Genomic DNA, 25,426 nt, shown 5'->3' with positions numbered 1-25,426 from the left:
TGTGTGTGTTTGTGTGTCAGTAATAAAGAGACTCACTACTTAAAAAAATTACTTTAAAAAAATCACTTTTAAGCATGAGGTTGGTAATATTCTATGTTTTCTTATTGTCAAGTATCTCATGAAATGAGCCAAACCAACAATGAATGTATCCTAATTATATCCTAAAAAGTATTTTGTCTTAAACACTCACCAGTGTATCAAATTTGTATTAAAATTGCCCCTAAACTGTGCTATTACCTCATGTTTGATTAATGTTTGCAAAAAACTACGCTGCCCAGCTGTTTTAGGGAATCACTGAGCATTTCCAAAAATGAAGCCTTTTTAGCTGCTTTTAAAGATTTATGTGTTCAGTGGGAACCAGTGGGCTTAGGCTTTAGAGCTACTGAGCATGCAGGGAAATCAGAAAGCATTGAGAGATGAACTAACACATTGCGTTCGGTCTTTCCTGGGATCGGTTGTCAATGGAAAGCGAGAAAGAGAAATGCCACCCATATCTTAAGCTTTGGTAGCATTACAGTTTTACTGAACTACAGCTGTAACACTACATTCTGCATGCTATTGTTGTCTTGTCAACTTAGAGTAACATATAGCATGTCTACCAATTCAAACTCATTAGGTAAAAAATACTTGTCTTATACTTAAACTAAATGTTTCTTGGTTGAACTAATAAATCAAGCATCGTCTGAATGTTCACCCTGTGGCACAGGGCAAAGCCACTGTACAATCAAATTGAATACAATACAATGAATTAGACCATGTCTTTCATATTGTCGTCTTTGTAACAATGTAAGGTATCAATAACAGAGTGGTTCCACTCTCCAGCATCAAATTAAAAGCTGGTATCAATATCAAAGTATTTCCCATGATACTGAACAGCCTAAGTGATGAGACTGGAAGAGGCTTTCTGTGGCTGGGGAGGTTTCCAACTTGTCTTGAATTCCTGTGGAGGTGTACGTGCTCAGAATTGGAATAAACCTACAACCCTGAGTGAGATGTTGCTTCAAAGAACCTGGACTGACATTTACCTGTTATATCAGTCAGTATTCGTGCTGTTGTTTAGTGTTGTTGCTCATACCTCAGTGTTGAGCTTAAGCCTGCGGACTCCCAGGTCCACCCCGGTGAAGCTCTCATCAGCAGCGATGGTGTCAATCTTATTGAACTGGTTTTCCCGTATGGCCGAGCCTGCTGCTCTGTCAGACTCATAGTAGTACAGGTTGAAGGTTTCCTGCAGAACAAACAAGGGATGAGTACTGTATCAAAAAACCCTAGTGTAAATGCAAGCAAGAGACAATAAGGACAGACTGGCGGTGTGACACATTCTCGTCAAATGTTGAAAATGTGTAAATCCATCTGACTCTCCAAGAAGCGTATTGTATACTCATCCATGAGCTTGTACTAGTTTATTGATAGTTGTTAGCTAGCTTGCTAAAAAACATAATAAACGGAATGGAATTGTTGAAACTAATGAGCTAAGGTGATTTTTCGTCTGATGTTTTTGGCCATTACTATACCAAATATCTTCCCTCGAACCAAAATGGATAACAATCAGGTTTTTTATGGATCCAACACAGAACAAAGGTGTATTAAATTGCATTTGGATTTTATCCTGATATATGACACTGGAAATTACAAAAGTTTATGGGGTCTATTTTGTTTTCACCTGCATTTAACATCCAATAAGCAACTATTTCACTAGGCTAGCATTGTATTTAGAGTCTGTGAATTAAAAAAAATACAACTGAGCTAACAGAGCTAAATGTTTCTTATAGTTAGCTGCGTCTGTTTCCTTTATCTTAAAGTAAGGCAAACGCATTGTTGTGTAAAGACTAACCTTAAAAGAGCAGCATTGCACTCCCATAACATTGATGTTGCAGAGACAGCGACATCATTCCACGCATGTTAGTTTCTTGTACCATGGGCACCTTTATTACCCACAATGCAACGTGATCGCCTGCTGTTAAGTCAGAGATTCTGGAGTGTCATGCATGGATGTATTAAGAGAGGTCACCACTCAACCTAGTTGGCAATTTGTCCCAGTGGCAGACCATGGTACTGCAGTGTCAAAGTCACCTGCTGCCCAAAGCATTTTCCCCATTAATCACAATCATAAAAAAAAATAAAAAATCTGTAAAAGTTTTTAGAGGAGACCTAAAAATGCAAGCATTTTTGTATTATTAATTTTTAAACCATGACGATTTAATATTTTTTGCGAAACGTTTGATGAGCAAAGAAAAGTGATTTCCACTTCATACCAGTGAGATATCTATGGACCAGCAGCTGACACACTAATGTAAATGTACAGTGTGACGCACAACAAGGAAGCAAAGCCGGATGTAATGTATAATTTTCACTCAAGTGAATGGCCCCTGTTTTGGAGTGTAATATTACATCAGTGGCTTTATGCTAGTAGCAGCTATGGAGTTCTGGTAAGCTCACCTCTGTATAACTCCACACCACCAGATTGTTTTCATTTTCAAATGTGTAGTCTTCAACCATAACCAACACTGACTCAAGTGACGGCACTTGATGACATCAGACTTAATGATGCTCTGGAGATATAAAAGGCTCTGTAGATTGTTTTTCCACATAATGCAGTATACAGTAAACAGACTTTGATGTGTCGGTTTTCACCTCTAACTAATACTGTATGACATTAATAATGATGACCAAATCAGCGACAGTCAACATTAAAAACATATTAAATCATCACTAATTAGAAGTTTAGTACTCATTGACTAATCTGCTTCAGCACTACTATGTCAAAAGTCTTTATACGGCTATTTTTCAGATATGCAGTAGACGACCTGGAACTGCCACTTTGATGTGTAAAATCAGTGAAGATTCCCCTTTAACTCAACACCAACATTGTCCAAGGTGTTGCCTAAACTTACCCTTTCATGAGACAGAAAAGTTGGCTAAAGCATGTTCAATGCATGCTATGGTTTGCTCAGTTCATGTACTTCACAGAAATAAATTCCTTTTGCAAAATTAAATTAGACTCAAAACAATATTTTAAACTTTTTTTTTTTTCAAACTTTTTTGCGGCGGTCAGTTTCATATCCATTTTTTCCCCAAAATGTGTGTCAACTCTATATTTGGTCATTAAAATGAACTCACAACCCAGCCTCAAAGCAGCCACAGGTTCTCATTTTCTCAGTTTTTGGAAGGTGATAATTATTTATGCCTACTATTGTATTGCTAAAGTGTTAGCATGCACACCACAGTGCAGTACACCAGACACTGACACAGGTTATTTGACAACATTACTCTTTTTACACGTACGATCATGCAAGAAGTATGTCAAACTCACAAATGGTCACTATAAATGAGAAAATTAGGAAACAGTATAGTTTCTTAATTACATGTGAGTCTTTAACTTTAGGTGAGTTTAAATAGATGTCATCTCAGATTGTGATTTGTACATGCTAACTGTGTACTAAGCACAATAGGAGTTACATTATGTGCATTTTAGAGCTCTCTACCTTGCAGGTGCCCAATACTCCAGGCATGCTATTGCAGTCTCTCAGGGTGAACTTGACCTCAATGTAGATCCTCCTCGCTCCCTCTCGAGGGATCCAGACTGTCCTCAGCCAGTTGTTCTGGCTGGGGCTCATCACGTTACAGACCTGATTCAGAGAAAGTGTTATATGAGCAACTCTAGCACCAACATGCATCATCAATAAAAACAAAGATTACAGTCTTTACTGTGTGTGGCTTATTTTCTCCTCAAATGTTTTTTAACTTTTGGGTTGTTCTTTTTTAAGAATTCATCCCCCCTCCTCCATGAGGTGCTCCATTTGTTCAGAAGAGCAGAGCAGCTGGTTGTAGCTCCTCCCAACAGCTAATATGTATTCAGATGAGGAAGCCTGCTGACATGAAGATGAACCTGTTCTCAGAATGGTCGACTGGGCTTGCAAATCATGAACTGGTTCTGGTTTGTGTAGTAAAGCAATTTAACGCGTATATAAGCATGACCCAGCATGACACAACACACAGTAGCAGTTTAGAAATACAAGTTACTTGCACTATATGGATCGCTATATATTTACAAGGCTAACTTTTTCCAGTTTCATGACTACCATTGAACATACTTACTTATTTTGGGGGAGGAATTTTGGCTGTGGTTTATGTCCTAACTAACAAAAACCACCACTTGGTGGATATTTCATGGGCTGAGTCTAGCTGGGGTTGTTTTGTGGCTCAAACCATTTAAATGCAACCACTTTCAAACAAAATCTAATCACTAAATCATATATTATTACATTATATACATAGTGTATTAAATACAGCAGCCCAGTCAATGGCTCTCTCCTAAGTTTGATGCTGTAGTTACCCCATTAGCATCACTTCTTGAAACACCCCTCTAGTGCATTAGAATAAAGAGTGAGAAAAGTCCTAGTCAGGGGATGGTTGGGGTGGTTGGATGGGTAATATGCTGGACTTTCTCCCTGCAGACCTGGGTTTGCATCCAGAGTGTCCCCCAAGAGTCAAGAGGGATTATTGTAATTAATGTAATGTAAGTAAATTAGCGTATGTAAATGATGTAACTCATTTCACAACATTAATAACAGTCTAAAAACCAAAATATGTCATAAAATGTGAAATGTGTGTCAGCAAACTTTATTTATGAAAGACTAACTGGAACTTGCACTCTGTAATATTGCTAACTTGACCACAGAGCCACTCAAGTGCAAACCTGAGGCTAGCAAAGTTGAGCGTCATAGTTAAGCTTAAGGCCACTGACCAAGCTCCCGTATATGACAAGTTGGGGATGATAACATGTTGCCCCACCACAGTGTTATTGGGGAAAGCTTTTAAAGCACATCTCAATGTTGGGAAATAACAGTTATAGTATATTAAAGTTATTTTCATTTACATCATAATTATTTTCATTTATCAATTGACCCTTTGATGTGCAAGCTCTGCAAACCTGCTTTAATTCGCAACACAGGTCCAAAATGACCCACATTCATTTCATATGTAAGTTCATGCATAGCTAAGTGCTTCTTTGCCATATCTGTTGAAATCAAATTATTTTATCATTTATTAGTTATAAAATATCTCATTTTTGATAACCACCAATCATTATTTTTGTTTTGCCTTTCTTACTTTATGAACAAAAACAGTTTTTGTATTGCAATACCAGGTTTACATGCATTGGTCAAAAACGACAAGTGTGATTTAAAAACAATACAAAATTGTTTGTTTTGTTTTTTTTGTTTTTGTTGAAATAATTATTGTAGCAGTTATTTGGACCAAACAACAATACATTTAATATCTGAAATATGTTTATTAGTAGCTGTCAACAAATAACATTTGACTTTAGAAAAGAATATGTCAGCAACTTGCTTGCTAATAGACTACTGGAAATATTTCTCTCTCACTAGTAATGGATTTCAAGGTCAAGATAACCTTAAACAAATGTCCAAATATTAAGATAATCCTTTATTAGTCCCAAAATGGGCAAATTTGCAATATTACAGCAGCAAATGGGATGGTAAAAAATGGAGAGCATCAATTAAAACAGTATTAATAAATAAGTCAGTAAAAGAGCAGTAGAAACCATATAAACAATATAAATGTATAAGTTATATACAGTTATCATCTTCCAGTTATCAATTACACCAGCCTGGACGTCAGTCAACATGTTGATGATCCGACCCATCAGTACTCGGTACTGAGGTAATAATATAATAATTACTAAGTACTCACAGCTTCGGCCTTCATTTTCAAAATGAACATTTAAGAAGCTGCTTAAAAATATTTAAATACATGATCAAAATTGTTGCAGATCAAATTTTATGGCTATCGACTAATCTATTAAACAACTAATCATTTCAGCTGTATAATAGACAATGTACAGAGATTTAACAGTGAACTCCAAATAAAGAATTTTCAGAGATGTTATTTCTGTGCCTGATCAAAATTGCTTCGTCTGGTGATTGGGACTTACAGTCATGTCCTCAGTATATCTTAAATGCTTCCTATGGATTACAGTATGCAATATAATAAATTGGATGCAAAGAGAGGAGGTGTCAGCACACCAGTGCTGAAACCCAGGAAGTGAGATGGGATTGCTGGCCAAGCGCACTTCCTGCAAACTGCAAACACCGGACATTTTAAGCATGTGTGTTCCTGTGAGTACGTGTGTTCATGTGAGTATGTGTGTTCATGTGAGCTGAAGAATATCCCATGAATTGAACACAAACCACTATCTCAAAGCCACAAACTTCATACAAACTGCAGTACAACCTTGAAAATAAGGAATATAAAATTAAGTTGTCTCTTCTTTTGTACACTAGCAGGACTTGTTGTATAATCTTTATTTCATTGTTTAATCAAAGTTATTGTACCATACAGTCAAACAACCATACAGTGAGAAAATAAGTGGTGATAAATCATCCACGGTTTGTGGGTTAAACTCAAGCTTAATTTATGTTGAGAAAAAACCCAGTTTCCATGGGATCAAAGTATTATATTCCACTGAAGTCCTTATAATAATTAATTCTAATAACACATTCAGCCCCACTGCAGTGAGAACATTACACACCTGGTACGTGTGGATAGGACTGAAGTATTCGTCCATCTCATTAATGGCGTCCCACTGTGCAGAGAGAGAGAGAAGAAGAAAGAGCGAGAGGGAAAACATTCTTGGGTCAGTCACATGTACATGTCTCCACGTTTTTTAGATTCATATGCAGCAAGTCGTTCAGTTGCCGTCTATATTTCCCACATGAGCGCCTGTGCCTATGTGTCTCCCTAACCACATCGGGAGATTATTAGCTTAGACTTCAAATGAAACGTGTGACAACTCCTGTCACACAGGCGGCAGTCATGCTAGTGTAGCAGGTGTATGGTATGCTCTATTTGAATCTCTCAGAAGACAAACAATATGGTTTAAATTTGCAGATGATTGGTGGTGAATTCAAACTTCATTATCTACGTAACTGAGTTGCAGCGATGCACACAAAACAGACTTTTGCATGAGGTTAAAAATCCACCTTCTTATTCACTTTCTCATGTTCTCTTTTTTATGTTAAAATCTCAATAAACACTGTTAAACTGGGATTGATGCTGGTTTTAAAAATGCAGATATTCTACACTGGTGTTCTGGAGTAATTGCACATGCAACCATGTGTTGTACATTTCAGAATCTTGGAATTCAATTAATGTAATTCCAACAGGACACATTTTCCTTTAATGAGAAGCCCCTCAAATGTGATTAGATTTACATTGTTTACTGAACGCCGCCAGCAGCCAATAATTGAATTAGGAGGAAGAACATTAAGTGAAATGTGTTGGTATTTCTAGATGTGTTAACACGTTAGTGTGTTACACATTCATGTATACCTGCTAGTATACATCCAGCACCAGGAGGAAACTTAGTCACAGGAAGCAGTGTGTTCCATGTAAAGAGATATAAGATGTACCCAATAAGCTCTGTCTACAGAGGTGGAAGAATGATATCAGAAAATATTCAGAATTCACATAGTATAGGACGCACAGGAAGATTACATTCAACATTCTCATTTGTTTGAATACATCAGTGTGTATGTACACAGACACACTTTGGCCTGTAGGATGATATGATTGAAAGTAATCTTCCTTCCATGTGCAGATCTCAGCGCCACTCAACACACCAGTCAGTCTATATTTCCTCAAGTGTTCAAACAGAAGAAGCGTAAACAAGGTATTTACATATGCATGCATTTGCATTTCATTTTGCAAAGATACATTCTAAACTGTGTAGTTAGTTGTCACTTCAACACCAGGTCCCAGATAAACACTCAAATCAGTCAATCTGACATTCTTTAGTTAGATTTAAGTCAGTAAAGAGTAGTATCAGTAAAGAAATGAATTGGGTATATCCGTCCATACCAACCCTCTTAATGCTCTTTGTTTTGGGACAATGTCTGTAAAGGTCAAAGTTCAAAGCCTTTTTAGAGTAACTCAAGCTTCAGGGTGTTCCTACAGACTTTTTCTGTGTCTGCTTCACCTGTGTTTGCCCAGAGACTAGTGTTTGAGATTGTTTAGTAATGCTAGCTGAGTAGCTGTCGATGTCATTCATTCCACCGCTTCGTTCCAGACTGAAACATCTCAACATCTATCGGATGGACTGCCATGAACCCTGGTAGCTGACCTGATAAAGCATGTACCACGTATCATGGCTGAGTCCTTACTACAGCCATTCCAGTTTGATTCCAGCCTGGGCCCTTTGCTGCATATCACCCCATCTCTCTGTGCTGCCATATCTGTCTATCTCCGGCTCTCTACCAGCTATCACTATCAATGAAGCAGAAATGCCAAAAAAAAAAACCAAAAGGTAGAACATGCTTGGTCTCTAGAGGATGTATCCTCCTGACTTTGGTAACCCCCTTGGCTCTTCCTCAAGGTTACAACTTGTAGTTTTGAGTAAAAAGTCTCATCATTTATTGGATGGATTGCCATAAAAATTTGGTTCAGACATTTATGGTCCCCATCAGAATAAACAACTTATGATGATTTATCAACATTTTTTTAACTAATGCCACATTCAGGTCAGATTTTTAAATTGTGCAGTACTTTGTGTTTATATCCAAATATAAAATATAAATATATATGTGGACTATGAAACTTCACTCGACTTTTCATTGGCATGGGGAAAGACTGAATTTTCATTTTTGGGTGAACTTACCCTTGAAGCACAAGGTGCAGTCCAACATGATAACGTTTCATGCTTTCCTCATCAACAGCCTACTGCCGCACGGAGACACTTCTTCTTCTTACGGTTCTCATTGTCAGTACAAATCCAGTTGCACAGTTACAGACTACATAAAAAAGTAACCCACCACAGCTCAGTCATGGAGGAAATAAGGACGTTTTGTCAACTGGTTTATTCATGGTAACACAGAGACTCAATTGCAGGGTGTCAAAAGTTCATGCAAACAGCTTAACCCAAACTGCAGGGGCTCAAAGGGATTTTGAGAGCAGCTTTCTTCTTTCTCTACTCCTGTTGGAACTGGATGTGTACATGTCACATGGATCAAGTGGAGGCCATTCACTAATAATAATAATAAAACACAATAGGATGGCAGTTAACAAACGAAACAAAGATTTATTCGATAAAAGACAGAGTGACATCATCTGTGATGCTTTCATGGTTGGAATTTTCATGCAGGTCCACTGGTGCAAGACACTGAACACAGATATGCCTGCACAATGACCAGCAGCAGGAGACTGGCTGAACTGGTTGAGTGTAACTGTGTAAACAGGGCTGACCTTTCCTGGGGGCCCTCCTGAACCTCTTTTTTCATAACCTGCCAATGTTCAAGTCTGAGCAGGATACTGGAATAGAGCATGTAAGCATGCAGCATTTGAAATTGTGCAGGGATTTAATTGGACAGCTCAAAAGGGGGCATGGTTTATCAGAATGACTTGGAGCTGTAGAGGAATGCAGGCCCTCACCTACACTTCCCTCGTTCATGTTAGTCAAAAATATGTTTTTCTTTTTGTTCCTCCAGTTGAATGTTTAAGATCTGATTTACTTGACTTAGATTAACTTCACTGTAGTGATGGAGACCACAATGAGTCTGTGAAAAATGTATAGCATGTAATGTCCTTTGCAGCTCTTGAGAAGCTTTCTTAAACATACAGTATGTAATTTCTACCTCTTAATCCAAAAAATAAATTGAAAAAATAGACGTTTGCATGTGTGTGGGGTGGAGCACAAAGCCACTGCCTGTGGGGATATGAGTCATGTGCAGAGCCAGACCCTCTGGAGGAATAAACACCCATCTCACATCAGATTCTGCTCTGATCTGGAGTTTAGCTTTTGGGATCGAAAAAGTGGATTTATCTTCATACCTGTTTATCAACATGACTACTGCAGTGATCTGTGGAAGTGACTGTCATTGAAGTGAACACACCAATAATTGACCACCATTGCTTTTGTTCAAGTTACTATCGTTAAGAGCCTTTCTTCCTGGCTATCTGACTCTCATCCTGAAGTAGGGACAGGCAACCAAATGAAACACAATATTGCCTTAAATAATAATGGGTTTCTCTGGGTTTGAACATTGTTGGAAACTTTTGGGATATTGTAAGCGAGGGGTCTCAAACTGCCTCTCCCCTCCCCCTCCATCCGGCCTGCGAACTGTGGTCAAAAATATAATATAAAAAATATTCTAATAAGACCTGCAAAAAAAAAAAAAAGTAAGTTGACTTTTATTTTGAAGTAGAGAGCAGTAGGTCAAAGGAAATACAATGTGTTCAATTAGCACCGCTGTCGTCCATCTAAAATGTGTCTACAGTGCAAAACAGTGGTTATTTTCTGCATTTGTAGACAGCAGATCAATTTTAAATCTATCTGGGAGTAGTTTTATTCAGTATGTGGCAGGGGCGGATTGGCCATTGGGTGTACCGGGACTTTTCCCGATGGCTGCCCGTTTTTTATTTTTTATTTGTTTATTTATTTTTTGCTGCGCCTTGCCCTGGTAACTCTCCCGGCCCAGGGGCAGAGACATGCACCGGCCCACAGAGCTCTGCTGCAGTCTGCAGACACAGCAGAGGCCCATTGGCTTGTCTGTCTAAAGAATACGTGGCCCAATGCAGGAGGAGCAGGTTGAGGAAGACTTAAGCAGGTGTGTGGTTGCACTTTGTATTGCATTGTTATATGAGTGAGTGATAAATACACACTCTTGAATCTTAAATCCTTTCTCCAGTATCATTCTGAAGAGCAAGTGAGCAACGTACTGTGTAATCATCATTTATTTTATTCAAGGCTCCAGAATATAAGGGATATTGTTCGGTATACTACTGTTATTAAGGGCTTGTGTGTTTATATGTACATCAACGGGCCGAGTTCAAGGTTCAAGGTTCAAGGTTCATTTATTGTCATTCAAAAACATGCTTTCACATGAACTGAGTTGGCACAGTATCTGTGTGCGGATTGTCGTGGGCCGGTCTGGACCAAAGAGTCCAGGGCCGAATTTTTGTCCCAGTCCAGGCCTGGTATGTGGGAGTATTGAACAAGAAGGAGCTGTTAGATGAAGAGCTGCATGCAATAGGACGCACACCTCCAACTTCTCAGTGAGGTTACAACTCCTTTTGAATTTATCAGATTATCTACAATTCCCTAATGCCAAATAGGCATGCTTGCTTTTTGCTTTGACAACAAATCCTCCGCCATAGTCTTGTCAGTCAGCTCTCCTAACTCTCTCCACACTAGAAGTCAACTATAAATCCTGCTACTCTGTGCTGCGACTCTGCTGCTGGTCCCACTGCTGCGTGGGTGGGTCCGTAATGTAATCGATGTAAGCCCGACCATTGTGTCACACCGGGAACACCATCTACCAGGGCAAGCCTAGTGCAAGGTTTAAAAAAGTTATTTATTAGAAAAAAGATTTGCACTGTTTGCACTTTATTTTTTTTTATTAAATAGGACGAAAATATTAGCACATGTGTTGCCAGGTGTCTGGCAAGAAATAAAGGACCAATGTATTTCATTTATTAGTTCAGTGCAAGGTTTCGATAAGATAAGTAGTAACTGTCTAACTGTCAAAAACTAATCATACAAAAATACATACAAATTGCGGTTTGCATTTTTGGATTATTTAATAATGAAAATAAAAACTACATTTTCAGAAATATTGCTCTTTCTTGTAGTACTTGAACACTGAAGTGGCCCTCTTTAAGATGACAATACCAGCAGTGGCCCTAAGCTAATTTGAGTTTGAGACCCCTGCCGTAAGTGCAACTCAACAAAATCTAAGGTCCTTTTAACACATACAGTGAATGAATGATTGAATTAATTAATATAGAATTCAGTCTAATGAAAGATACTACTGACTTGCATTATGGTAAATGTAGGATCCAGTGTTTTTGGCACTTGTCCCACACTGGGGACTGAGAGTCAGGATACCTCAGCCATAGCTTATTTGATTTGGGCCTTTTTTTGTTTTAATTTAACTTGCACAATTCCCACAGTTTATGCAAGTGCAATACACTTATACATCCATTTATGACAGTAAAGAAAAGAAAACAGTACTCATTTCCTGGATTAAAAAAAAAACAAAAAACAATAGTGAAAAAGAAATACCTCTGGATGTAAATAGAACCTGTGACTCACTCAGCACCAAAATATTGGACTTCTTCCTCTGCAATTCGCCTAATCTCCCTGCTTCAGAGAAGCTGAGTGAGGATTATGGGTAAAGGTATGCTGGCTGTTCAAAATTGGCATTCAACAGATCCAAAGCTGGCGCTTGAATCATGGTCACAACACATTTCAACTTTCAGCAATATGCTGCATTGATTATGTTGTCCAAGTGTAAGCATAGCCAATTTGTATGCAAGTATGAATGAAGACACATTTAAGTGTTTAACCCCGGTGTTACCCATGATCCTCTTGGACTGCAGATCCTTGTGCGAGTGGCAGAGTAATTGAAAGGGAAAGTGTAAACCCCGGGAAGCTCTGGGCCGCGCCCAGCTGAACTCAGCCCTGGATAAGATGGTGGGGCTTTGAATGGAAGCCCTCCAACTCCGCTCCTCAGCCCCGACTCCCCTTCGGGGAGGGGGAGCAAGGGGGGAGCTCTCCCATCACACACACACACACACACACTCTCGGTGCCACCAGCCAAAAACCACTGGGATAATTAAGATGTAGGAAGTCTCACCCATCTCACCCTTCCCTCCCTTCCTCATCCTCTCATCTTTATCAGCTAAATTGAAACCGTCCTTGAACTTGTGAAGACCTCAGCTAATTAGTGTGGTGTATAACCTCTCTATCTCCCTCATTATTCCCGTCTTGCCATCGCTGCACTCTTAACCTCTCCCTTTTTTTTATTTTCCTGGGAAATCTGAGATTTTTCCTTCTTGTAATTTTCTCCAGGAGGGAAAAATCACAGCAGCTGAAGGCAGATTGTCATGAGGTCGGGAGCTGCATGGATATGGAAAGCAGCGAGGGGGTTGAGATTGAACGAGATTGCTTGTTGTTTAGTCATGTAAATAATGGAAATCTTTTTTCTGCTCGTCCACAGCAGACAGCTAGGGAGAAGAAGAAGAAGAGAAGTCAGAGAGATTCAGAGGGGCATGTTTATCTTCTGAGAGCGCGATAAGAGAGTTCTCTATCTTGGCGACAACAGAAAGGCAGTGCTTCACAGAGCGGCCCACTGACAATGCAGTGTGGGCGTGCAAGGATATTCGTGTATGTCAGACAAAGAGAGGGAGTAAAGTTCAACAGAGAGGGAGAGAATGAGAGGGAAGGAGAAATTAATTGGCTGTAAATTGCACATCTGTTTCCTGCCTGTCAACTCATCAGCAGGAATCAAACGTGGCAGAGTGCAAAACAGCTTCCTCACACATACATTAACGTGTACACATAGTGCAAATATGTCAGATAAATACTGCAGGTGACAAAGGTGTATGAAAATAAAATGTCTATCAACTCTACACAGAGTAAATGTCTAAAATAATTTCCATTCAGACAAAACTTGTTTCAGGTGTGGGTCACAGTACTCCTGCACTGCTGCTCTTATTACTGCAACTTTTGCTCAAGAATATGATATGTAAGATTTCTGCCTGAAAAAATGTCTCAACTCGACTAAACCTTTGTTATATATTTTGTTGAGTTGTGTAATTACATTATCCAAGCGTTTCCAACAATGTTCTATTCAAGTTAATAGTGCATTTCATTCGGTCGCCTGTCGCTACAGCAGCAGGAGACAGTCAGAGAGAGAGCAAGGAAGTCAGTGAACGAGACGAAACGTAACTTGAATAAAACTTTAAAACATTACCTCGTCTGTGTTCATTTCTGCCTGAGTCACGTAGATTTTCATCAGCAATTCTGGTTGTTTAACAATGAAGACAACAACTCCCATGTTCCCATGCTAATTACGTCTTTTGTTTTGTTTTGATTGAGGGACCCCTTTTGGGAGAAATTAAATACTTTGCGTGTAAGGACGTCGAATTTAAGCACATGGCACAGCTGCACTCCAATATTTCTCACTTCATTTCCCAAACATTTCCAGCTGTCTAGTCTTTATTTGGGCGCCTCTTTTTTAAGTTTCCTTATGAACAGTCTTTCAGTGGCTCAATTATTAAAGCACCTGTTAGTAGTAGTAATAGTAAATTGTCAAACTTGTCAAATACTTATGTTATCACACAATGGCTGAACGTGTCAGTATTTGATGATTTGGGAAACGCAATGCGTCAGTATTACTATCTTACTCACAGGACATTTAATCTCCATAGATACAAGGTACTGTATCTATGACTGTCCAAGCCAATGTGCTTCAGAGTAAGGCCAAGTGATGTGGCTAAAATCAACATGACAATATTCACAAAATTAATTAAAATTAAATAAAAAATAAAAAATAGAGCTATTATTCTACTGTTGCGCATCACATAAGATCAGACTCTTCACACATGTAGACCAAAATTCTAATAAGTCTGTTAAACCCTGTACAGACCAAACACTTGTAAAGAGCTGGGTTGAAACTTGCAACTACTTGCAATGTGCTGGTCTGCAACATTCTGAAAACCTGCCAGTTTACACTAACGTGACTAGAGGAGATGGTGTATCATCTCTATTGCAATGACTCTCTGTACTTCCATTCTGTCTGCTGGCTTTTCAGGCTTTTGTAGCGTCTGAATGAGCATAGTGATAGTGAGTGACTTGCTACAGCTGCATTTCTAGTGTTGACAAAACAGGAAAAATAAAAGGGTGTGCGTAGCAAGTGTGTGGTTGTGTGGTCGAGCAAGTGTGAGAGAGAGCAAGCAGCAGAGTGACGTGAATGCGCGCAGAGCAGCAGAAAGGCAGTTGTCAGTTTAGACGTAAATTAAAATTTGATGGCTTTTGTCATACAGACAAGGCGGTTCCTCAGAAAAATCTATCTCTTTCCTCCATCTAAAACTGGCATTTCAACCAGCTGCAGTTTGTACTTGACTTGACCAGCTGACATCGCTACAAGGCGCTGATTGGCTACTGACTAATAATTTGACATGCTGAGTCACAAGCGACACCATCAGCCGGCTTAAGTTGATCTGAGACGGGCCAGTTAACACTGCTGCAACTTTATTCTGCAATGTTCCCAAAGCCTTGCTGTGTCGTTAATAAATAATAGTTGTAGAGTTATGTTTAAGTTCAGCGTTCCTAACTTCCAATCTTCATAAAACATTTGCAAAGCTGATTTGTCTGAAAATTGTAACGCCGTTGTTTCTGTTCTTTATCCATGTTTGCTAACTTTTAGTTTTCTTCTTAAAGGTGCTATTTGTAAGAAAAATAGATTTTTGAGTCTCATACCCAACTCATCAAATACTGACGCAATTGGGATTGTAGGTCGGGCCGGCCGCCATCCCGATGCGTCAGTATTTGACGAGTGAGGGACCCCAACAGACTCTAGAATTGCCACTGACCCCTATACAGGTGTTTTCACTTCACTGGCTCATTAAAGCACTGTTCAGGTTGAAATATGACACCAAATTACACGTACAAGTAAGAATGATAAAGGTGTAAGTTGTCCCGCCATCCCAGGTGAAACAAAAGCCTTTCAAAGTCTGTTCAAGGTCTGTCAAGGTCAAGGACTGTTGAGCCTTTATTCCACCTCACAGATCTGTCTGTAATGAAGGAATGAGGGATCATTGTCGTTTCACCTTTGAACCAGCAGCAGATGTAATAGCAGCGCTTAATCAACATGTGTGTAAATCAAGAGAGCCAGCGAGCCGAGGACATGGGTGTGCCGTTTTGATGACGTGTTATGTGTGCAACCCACAACTGGGAGATTTAAAAGGAAGATATAAAATGTCTTCAAATTGGGGAGACAACAAGGTCTGGGAGCTTGACAAGATCAACTGCCACATAAAAAAGACGGTGAATGATTGTTATTGCCATGTTATACCATTGTTTAGAGAGCACTGCCCAATGTGCATGTAAAACGACACACTAGACCTCGACACTGTTGTGTTACACATCACATTTTCTTTGCTTGCAGAATGCCAGCATACAATCTACAATCATACACTGCCAGCAGGTGGTATTGCGTGATCTCTGTGCAAAAGGGGCTTTAGTTTACAGAGAGTGAGGGAGATGTCAATCAAACAGTGACTGACACAGTCTTGAGAAGAGGGCTAATCAGGCACAATAAACGCAGCTGTGTAGGTGTACACTCTGTGTGGGGCCTTCTCTTGTCTCCATTACATATTGTACTGTAAGTCACTGTTGTTGAATAGTACACAGTGGTTGTAAACACAGGAGACAGACAGGAGTGAGTGATATAAGCTCAGTGTTCCAGGGACTACATTTGAGCCTGTGATGTTGTGACTCATCTGCACTGATCCCCCAGAATGCCTCGAGTGAACAGATATTACACTGATATCATCACTTCATTACATAAAATACAAACAAAGACAAAAGCTGTAAATCCAGCCTGTTGATAGTTTCCTCACATTTATTGCTAATTGTGTTTTCCTTCTGGGGTCAAGCAGTCAAACTGCTCAGCGTCTTCTGACCCTTTGTGGCAATTAATACACGTCTGATCCACGTTCCTCGATTTCTCTATGCTCCCTTTCTCTCTTTAATCTCCATCTCTTTTGTTTTATTCAGCCCATTTAATGTTTCCACTTAGACAAAGAAGTTGCCATCAGAGTAGCCTTAAGATCAGAAACGCTGTTGTTAAGGAAAATGAAAGTGTTTTTTTTTATGCAACTGCCTCTGAAGCTTGCATCGGAATCTTGGGGTCTGCTCTCGTACAAGACTGAAGCCCTGTAGCATGAAATCAATTTCAGTCAATTCATAACATATGATATGAAAGAGAGTGGATGCCAAAAAAGATGAAAGCGAGGATGAAAGATTGATTAACAAATATAGAAAGAAGACTGGCTGAAAAAAGAGAAGATTATGTGCTGCTGGTGTGAGGGACAATAGAAAGGGAGTTGCCAGTTTAAAGCTCTATTCATTATTGTTGTTTCTGAGGACACTGAAGGCAGCTGCAAGTACACAGTACACACACAGATTCTTGCAGGGAGTCTGGTGTGCAGATGGAATATTTTCCCCATTCAACTTTAACGTCCTACACATGTTACATGTCTAAGTGGTGCAACCCAAGGTGTTCCAGACCACATAAACAAACTGTTGTTGCATTTAACAACTTTTTAATGAAAAACAAAAGAGGCAAAAATGACCCACAGTGGTTGTTGTTATTAATGACCTTCATTGTCCTTACTTGTCCTCTATTTGTCTCATCCTACATACGTCTCATACTGACATTAATAATTCACTGTTTCCAGTCTGTTTCCAGTAGACACATCCACTGTTGAGAACACTGGAAAAACAAATCTGACCTATCACCGTTCAAATTAATCGTGCGTACTTACACTTGATTGTAATTTTGACTGCATTTGTGAAAACAAATCAGAATTAAAACAGTAACAGAAGTGTAGCAAGATTGACAGGGCCAGGGTGAAGATTATATGCTAATGTGGCAGCTGTTTTTAAATTATGTGCCGAAAATGTTTGAACGTTTGAGTCTTTGAATTGTTTTCATATGAATGTTTTATATATAGGGGTGGTTGGTGTGAGGCTGTGTGGAACTGGCTAATTGGCTCTTGGCTTAATAAAAAAGACTAGTAGAAAATCAATCAGGTCTCTTAGGCTGCTATACAGTTTGAGACATTTTCAGGGTGATGTATTTTCTTTCTACTAAAGAAAAAGTTTTTGTGAAACTAACTTAAAAATGATTACAAAAATACAGTATGTAGCAAGTAAGAATAGTCTTGCCTCCTATAAATGTTATTTTTGGTGTGGTAAATGGTAGGCATGCACCATATGGTACTTTAAAAAGCTCCAGACACGTAGTTTATGTGCACCTGAGGGTAAAAAAGCCTAAGATGTAGTGAGTAAAGATGAGTGATTTAATATTCCAAAGCTCTAGCAATCTAACTGATATCACTGTTACCCACAAAAACAAAGAACAGTTCTGACTCTTCAAATGTTCATTTATTTATTCTTGTAAAACAAATTGAAAAATGCACTGTAGCTTATGTAGATCCTTTTGCTCTTTAAAAATAAATGCTTTGACATAAACTTTAAAAAAACGTCCATATGGGCGAAGACATCTTTGACTTGCTAGCACGCTGTGCTCGTTGTCATTCTACTCCACCGCCCCCTTTCTTCTTCATCTTCTCAGTGTTAGTGGCCAATAGCAGACCAACTTTTAAGTGGCATAGTGCCTGCTACTGGATCGGGGGAATGATTGGCTATAGTTGAGTACATGGGTGAGGACAAAGCTTGGCAAATATATCGCTAAAGTTGTTAGCAAGCTAGTTGTACAAGATTGACAGAGAAGAAAGAAAGAAAGAAAGAAAGAAAGAAAGAAAGAAAGAAAGAAAGAAAGAAAGAAAGAAAGAAAGAGTGAGCAACTGCAGCAGCCACAGAGTTATTCAGCAACTAACCCAGTAATGTAAGCAAAGCACACAACCATAGTAGTAACTACCAGGCCAGTTAGCATTTTCAGACTGAGGTACATTCATTATGGCTGTTTTTCTTGTGCTGATTGTTACATTTAACTGAGTTGATAAATTATTAGACTAAAAAGTTTAGAGAGCTTGTCGGACGTAGCGAACCAGCCACTAGCAAACATCTCCCTGTTTTCAGGGACTTATAAGATGTAGTTTTGCAGATAAACAAACTGATCTCTTCGGCCTCTTGCTGGTCCTCCATAGCTGTTCTTCACAGTCAGAGTGTCTCTGGGCTTGTTAGGTTGAGCAGATAGGCCAGGCTGCCCTGCCGCTGCTCCGCCACCCGGCCTGTTCGCTCTACCTATTGAGCAAATAGACACTTGAACTGCAACAGCCAGTCATGGTGATGTGTTTACCTGGGCAATACGGCTCACAGTCTGGTGCCTGGGTCCACCGCTGGCTGTTCTATTTTAGAAAACCGACTAGTTTTTATGAGAGAAAACACATACCTACATACAAAATGTAGTGTGAGTGTCCTGGAATAAGTAATTATAGCGAATAGAAGACACCTTATGTAACGGCATGATTACTATCACAATGCAAAATGCAGGAATGTACTGTAATACGTAATTATAGCAAATAAAAATTACTTTTAAGGCTGTCCTCCCAAGAAAAACGACATTTGAGGGCATCGGATTGATGACTCTAGTTTCTCAGGGGAAAATAAAGTATGGTGAGCTATTATAGATACACAAAGTTTGCAAAGGGAAGAGGTTGGGGCTGATGGAAGGGTCTTCCAACAGGCTGTCAGAGTTGTTGAACATGATAGTTCCCTAACTGTAACCTTTATTTAAAATCATCCAGTGTTGACCATGGTCCTCTGACTTAAACAAAGTCCTTATTTTAACTTAAACCTTAAACTTGTGCCTAAACCTAACCAAACCTTCCATAGCGTGGTGTATTCATTAAACAGATTTCTATTTGTCAGTTTGTAACAGCTTCGGCAGGCACAGACAAATCTCGTCCAGTGGATACTGACATCAGATCGAATAAACATTTATTTTGGAGGGCATGGACAAGTGATGTGTTTTGTCATTTAATTGGAGGACTTGTTGTTACATTCCTAACTAATTATACAGTCTACTTGCTGAATCTTGTCGACAAAAACAACAGTGGAGAGCAAATTAATTAGATGTTGAAACCTGCAAGATTATACACTGAACAGCACAGCAGTGAAGGCAAATACGTAAGTGTTATGAGGCTCATATCCATTCATTATTATAAATATTATAATTATAATTTTCCTACCTGTTATGTGACAAAACGTTTATTCTTGACCTTTGAAAAAGTAGTTTGTGACAAATTTCATTGTCATCATGGAGATGGATCTGTTAAGAGCAGTTGTCAGATAAAGGTTGCTGGCCGAAAGCCCTGAAAAAGTTAGCAAACAGGCATTGAATGCTATGGTCAAGAATGAACATTGATGCTTAACTTGAGCCAAACAGGACAACAAGTTCTAAAAGTGCTGTGGACGAAGTCATTACACTCAATAGATCCATCTCCACGACAAGTGAGCAAACTACCACTCTGATGAACACAGTGTGATACTGGTGTTTTGTCAGACTGCTAAAGGATTACCCATTTTATATGAGAATTATTTAATTGCCTTGATTTTATACCTCTGCTTATAAAACCCTTGAATAATATTCATTCATATTCACAAAAGATACAATTTTAACTAATATTTCTTCATACATTTCTGTATAGTCTAATAAAACCTTTTCGTTAACCGCAGACCCTGGCAGCACCTTAACATAATTATCAGATTATGGGATAATCCAACTGCTTGTAATCCTTTACTACCACTCTCTCTCACTGTCTCTCTCTGACATTAAAGCGTGCAGAAGCTGCAGCCGACACACATTTTAGGGCGAGAGGTGTCAGGAGCAAGTCAAAGACGAAGACTGCTGTTTCATTTCAGATGAATATGTTTGATGGAGGTTTCTTTAGAACTCATAGACTGGGAGAGAATGACAGAGAGGGAGGAACGCAAGGAGGATGATGAAGATAGAGACAGTCAGTGGGGTGTGATGGCCGTGTAACACACAGTGTGTGTGTGTGTGTGTGTGTGTGTGCACTGGTGGCATTTCCAGGCTTAATGCTGGGCTCTATGTGAAGTAACAGGTCTGCATATTAACTCAGTGAAAATATCAGGCTCTGCCCAACACCTTTTCTCCTCTCATACTACCGGCCACACAACCAGAACAGACTTAATAACTTTGCTCCTATGTGTGTGTATGTGTGTGTGTCTGTCTGTCTGTGGACTCTTTGACAGCGATAACCTTTCTGGAATAGGGGTGTTAATTGCACTGGTCTGGGATCAGTGGGGGAGATGGTGTAATTGCTATCTATTCTGAGATGCAATTTTTTACAGGACACTGTGCCTCTGTGTGCCTGTGTGCGCAATTATGTTCAAATAGATGAAAACACCCTGACAAAGAGAAATCAAAAGAATATTTTTGCTGCCATTTAAATCACATTTATTAAAAAAAAGTATGTGTGTGATAAAGGCTTTTCTGCCAAATATCCTCTGTGGCAGAGTTTACAACAGAGAGCATCAGTGTCTGCTCACGGCCTCTGTTCACCTCTCATGGCCTAGACGTTTAGGGCAGGGGTCTCAAACTCACATTAGCTTGGGACCACTGCTGGTATTGTCATCTCGACAATACCAGCAGTGGTATTGGCCACGTCAATGTTCAAGTACTACAAAAAAGTGCATTGTTTATGAAGATACAGTTTTTATTTTGGATTATTAACATAATGATACATAAAAGCAAACAGCCATTTGTATACTTTTTTATGGCATTAGTTTTTAAAACTTAGTGCAAATCTTTTTTTTTTTCCTTACTCTGAAATGACTTATTGAAAACCTTGCACTTAACTTACAAATGAAACACATCTGTACTTTATTTAGCCAGGCGCTAAACCAGAAGTTATCCGGCTCGGTCGGCGATCTAGGTATTTTCATAGCCTGGAAGTCGAGCTTTTTTGGCTTCAAAACACCACTGAGCAGCTTTCATAGGAATGAACGGGGCTCTGCCTCCAACATTGTGTCCAGTAATAAAACGTCCTTAATAGCCAATCCCAGATTCCTTTCTTATTTACAAGCCGACATCGGATGTTGATAACACGTCATCACTTCGCGCGGCGGAATTTAGCGTGTTCACCCGGGTCTTACGTTTAGATCGAAGCTGAGCCGAGCCGAGGTGATAAAAACCTGCGTCTACTGCATTCAATTGTCAATTGACCCGGGTGTAAATGCAGAGTTTACACATTCTCATTGCGCTTAAAAGCCTGATCTTAGCGGGTTTAAGTGGGATTTTTGACCAGTGGAAAAGGGGTATTAGTCTCTGCTTTACAAATAATCTGCTAATTGAAAACAGTGTTGATGAAGATGAATGCGGTAAGAAACTTTCCTCAGCTTCTTCTGACATTACTCTCATTACTTTACATTGTACTCTACTATACTCTCCTCTACATTGTCTTTCAGTTAATGTGTGAATGTCTAGATATGTTGGCCCTGAGACTGGTGGCCTGTCCATGATGTACCCTGGCTCTCAACCGTCGTGAGCTGGGAAAGACTCCGGCCTGCAGCAACTCAGTTATGTTGTAACACACTTCTATGGTGCATACCCTTTTTCTTACTACAGCGTAACTGCTATGTTCCATCTATGTTCAAAGAAAAGCTACTGTAGCAGGTGCATCAGCCTACAGGTCTCATCAAGCTTCCAAGAAGATGCATTGGAGGGATATGACTCCACACTTCAGCCTATTTCAGATAATTTAATTCTAAACAGATAATGCCTGCTGCACCTGTTAAAGCCAACAGCAGAATAGAGCAGTCTGTCAAACCCCGTCAAGGCTGAAGTGGTCTGTCTCTCATTCAGACACCTGGGCAGTTTTCCCTCTGTGGACTGCAGCGCTGATCAGCACATTCAAATGGATCGATGCTGGCACAAGGTCTTTCAAATCAAGGTGGCCAATCTGCACACTGAGACTACCATCTACCAACATGCCTGCATTCACAAACACACACACACACACACACACACACACACACACACACACACACACACACACACACACACACACTCCTCTGCTGCCCTCACAGATGCTACATCGGGCCCCTCCAGCGATCCAGCACTTGCAGCACATCTTTGCCTTAAACTGGCATGTATATTAAGTGAGATAGTTCCAAAGAGCAGCTGCAGAGGTGTATCAGCACCACAATCAGCCAGCAGCAGCTGTGCTGTGTCGGCCATGCCACTGTCTCATGGGAGCTTGTACGGCCAATTACTCCGCAGCGGACGGTCATCGGGAGGGCAACGCAGGAAGTTGAAGAACTAGCTGAAGGTGTGTTAAACTAGCTGAAGGTGTGTTGAGGAAGTGTACAATCACACCTGGAGGATGGTGCTGCTGAAAGCAGCAGAAATGCACCCAGACACAATGTCAAAAAAATGTATTTTGTTGTTTCAGGACTTATTTCAATGTAATGTCTTCATTTGGGTCAGAAATTGAGAATAGTAAATGTGAGGGGTTTAACTTACTTAGTTTCAAGAGAAATAAAGTAAAGTGAAATGCAAAGTTATGTCAAAGACATTGTTCTGCTTGTATGGCAGTGCCTCAGTGTTTCATTGTTGTTTCATTGCGTTATCAACTGTATGACTTTTCTCTTTCAACCCCAAAACTTTAAATTGCATCCCCGCCTCCTACCAGAATCCGAATTAGACTGTTTCTTGTCCTGTGAAATGATAAGGAAAAACAATCAGTGTCGATGGTTAGTGTTCTTTCCAACCTTGCTGGGTAGGTAGAGAGATGTGAGTCCGTTCGGCGAGTAAATCTCGCAAGGCTATCTGCCATGCTGGCAGGTAAATGTACCAAAATAGTCCTGCCATGAAACCTATGGTGAAAGTCTCTGTCGCATTCGGGAGTCTTAAACGTTTAATCTGCTTATCTCCAGGGATACATCTATTATTCTCTCCTCTGCTGTAGATCCGATGCAGACAGAAAGGAAGTTCATGTTGCATTAGTGTGCACCTTGTAAACTCAGAAATCTATACAGTAATAGCTATGACGGTTGTTTAAAAAGGGAAAGTTTTGATATATTTCCTTGTTTTCCTTTGTTGAAATGCATAGGCCTACATCTGCCATTACTTTCTTGTTCACTACAGCACTTAGTAGATGCTAAAATGACACTATCCTGTTCATTTCTACAGAGGACGATTTTAAAATTCTATCAAAACATTTTAGCTAATTATTGTCAGCAAACTCAACCATATTCTTGTACAAGTCCCCAAGTAGCCTATCTGAAAATGTCCCTGTTGCATATCTGTCTCTTTTAGTTGCTAAATGCTCCAGTTTGTTCACCAGCTACAGTAGTCTCTAACTTTGTCTGTCTGCTGCTTGGTGCTGAGCAGGTAGTGTGGGGTAGTAGTGGGTTATTAGAGCTTTTTCTGAGCCGTGAGAGTGAACAGTAAAACTGCAAGCCAGACAGCTAGACAGTGAGCTGGGAGTTGTTGCTTTAAAGTTGCTTTGAAGCTCTGTACAGCTACCCTAACCCACAGAGAATTATCACTGCAGGGTTTATCACCACAAGCAAAACAGTTTACATACAAGTAGTCATGTGTTTGAATGCTAATATTATAATATTGCTTACACTGACTTTTAGGTTTCAACTAGCAAATCCCTGTGCTGGTCCCCATTAATGACTACTTTCACTTATTAGCAATCAATACTTTAAGCCAGGCCTTTTCGGCTACTTTTTTTAGAGGGGCAAGATTTGAGAAACAGTGCCATAGGATGGACTTATACATTCCCTATGTCTGACCTGTAAAGCTCAAAATTCAAATGTGTTAAATTAATTAATATTTAGTTTTTTTCTCCACTTTGTTTATTAGTTTCCCCAAATGAAAAATAAACTTTATATATGCAAAGGTACAGGGGAAACAAAATCAACTATTTAATCTTAGAAGTAGGTTGTCAGTTTGATTCTCCTCAATTTACTCTGCTTAAGCAGCCTGGGTTAAAACTTTATGATGAAATAAAGAGTATTTTTGTGCTTGGCAACACATATAACTAAATAATGGGCTAATTGGCCTACTAATAAAATGATCAAAGGGCCAGAATGAGAGTGTTACAGGGATGCATTCGGCCCAGGGGCCACCAGTCGAGTTGGTCTGCTTTAAATAACTCTCCTCAACAAATTCTCTGTCACTGTGCATTAGAAACAGTTATTGTGATAACCTCTTTGTTTAACAATGTTATGAAAGCAGCAGGCATGCTATGTGTGCAGGTGTGAATGTTAACAAGAGGTTATTTTGCTGATGTTGATGGAGGGAATATTTTAATGGAGCGGATATCTACATACATTTCTTGTCCCGCCAATCATAATGCTATTTTACATTTATATGGTAACATAAAAACTGAAAGTTGAAAAGTTCAACAGGAAATGCTTGCTGGGTAAAATATATATATTTTGCCGTCTAGCTGTTCTGCACTCATCGACACCTTCATGACTCCTGCAGGTCTGAGATTGGCCCATATAGCCATCAGATAAACTCATCTTTAAGAACCAGCAGTGGAAGGCACTGTCAGATGCTACAGATAGTAATATGCAAAAAAAAAAAAAAAGTGTCTGCGTGTCGGTGTGTGTGTGACAGAGAGGAAGAGACAGTAACAGGGAGTTTGAGAAATAGTTAGTAATGGCAACAGACTGTGGGCTTTTGACACTTCAGCTCATCACTTGCTCATCCACATCATGGCTTCTGCGGCCCACGTTAATCATCACACACACACACACACACACATTGTACTGTCAGCTGTATCGATTGTGTGGTGGCCGGTGGATGAACCTGTCATGGCCAACATAGATCGGACTGGAGGATAATGAAGTCTTCCTGCCCTATCTGACAAGCTCTGAGAGAAAGTGGGAGAGAGT

At 39.6% G+C, this 25,426-nt stretch overlaps 1 protein-coding gene across 1 annotated transcript in view; it reads right to left on the bottom strand.

Moving 5' to 3' along the window:
- Positions 1-25,426, bottom strand: part of epha8 (eph receptor A8) — a 127,527-nt gene that overhangs the window by 68,722 nt on the left and 33,379 nt on the right. Inside the window, exons 3-5 of the mRNA XM_073468001.1 lie at positions 6,551-6,604; positions 3,483-3,626; positions 1,076-1,225 (exon numbers count right to left, since the gene is read on the bottom strand). Of these exons, the coding sequence (XP_073324102.1) occupies positions 1,076-1,225; positions 3,483-3,626; positions 6,551-6,604 (348 nt within the window). The remainder of the gene's footprint in view (positions 1-1,075; positions 1,226-3,482; positions 3,627-6,550; positions 6,605-25,426) is intronic.

This window comes from Pagrus major, chromosome 6 (genome assembly GCF_040436345.1).
Source record: "Pagrus major chromosome 6, Pma_NU_1.0".
Classification (NCBI taxonomy): domain Eukaryota; kingdom Metazoa; phylum Chordata; class Actinopteri; order Spariformes; family Sparidae; genus Pagrus; species Pagrus major.
The sequence above is the reverse complement of the archived record's forward strand: the minus strand, read 5'-3'. Positions and strand labels throughout refer to the sequence as shown.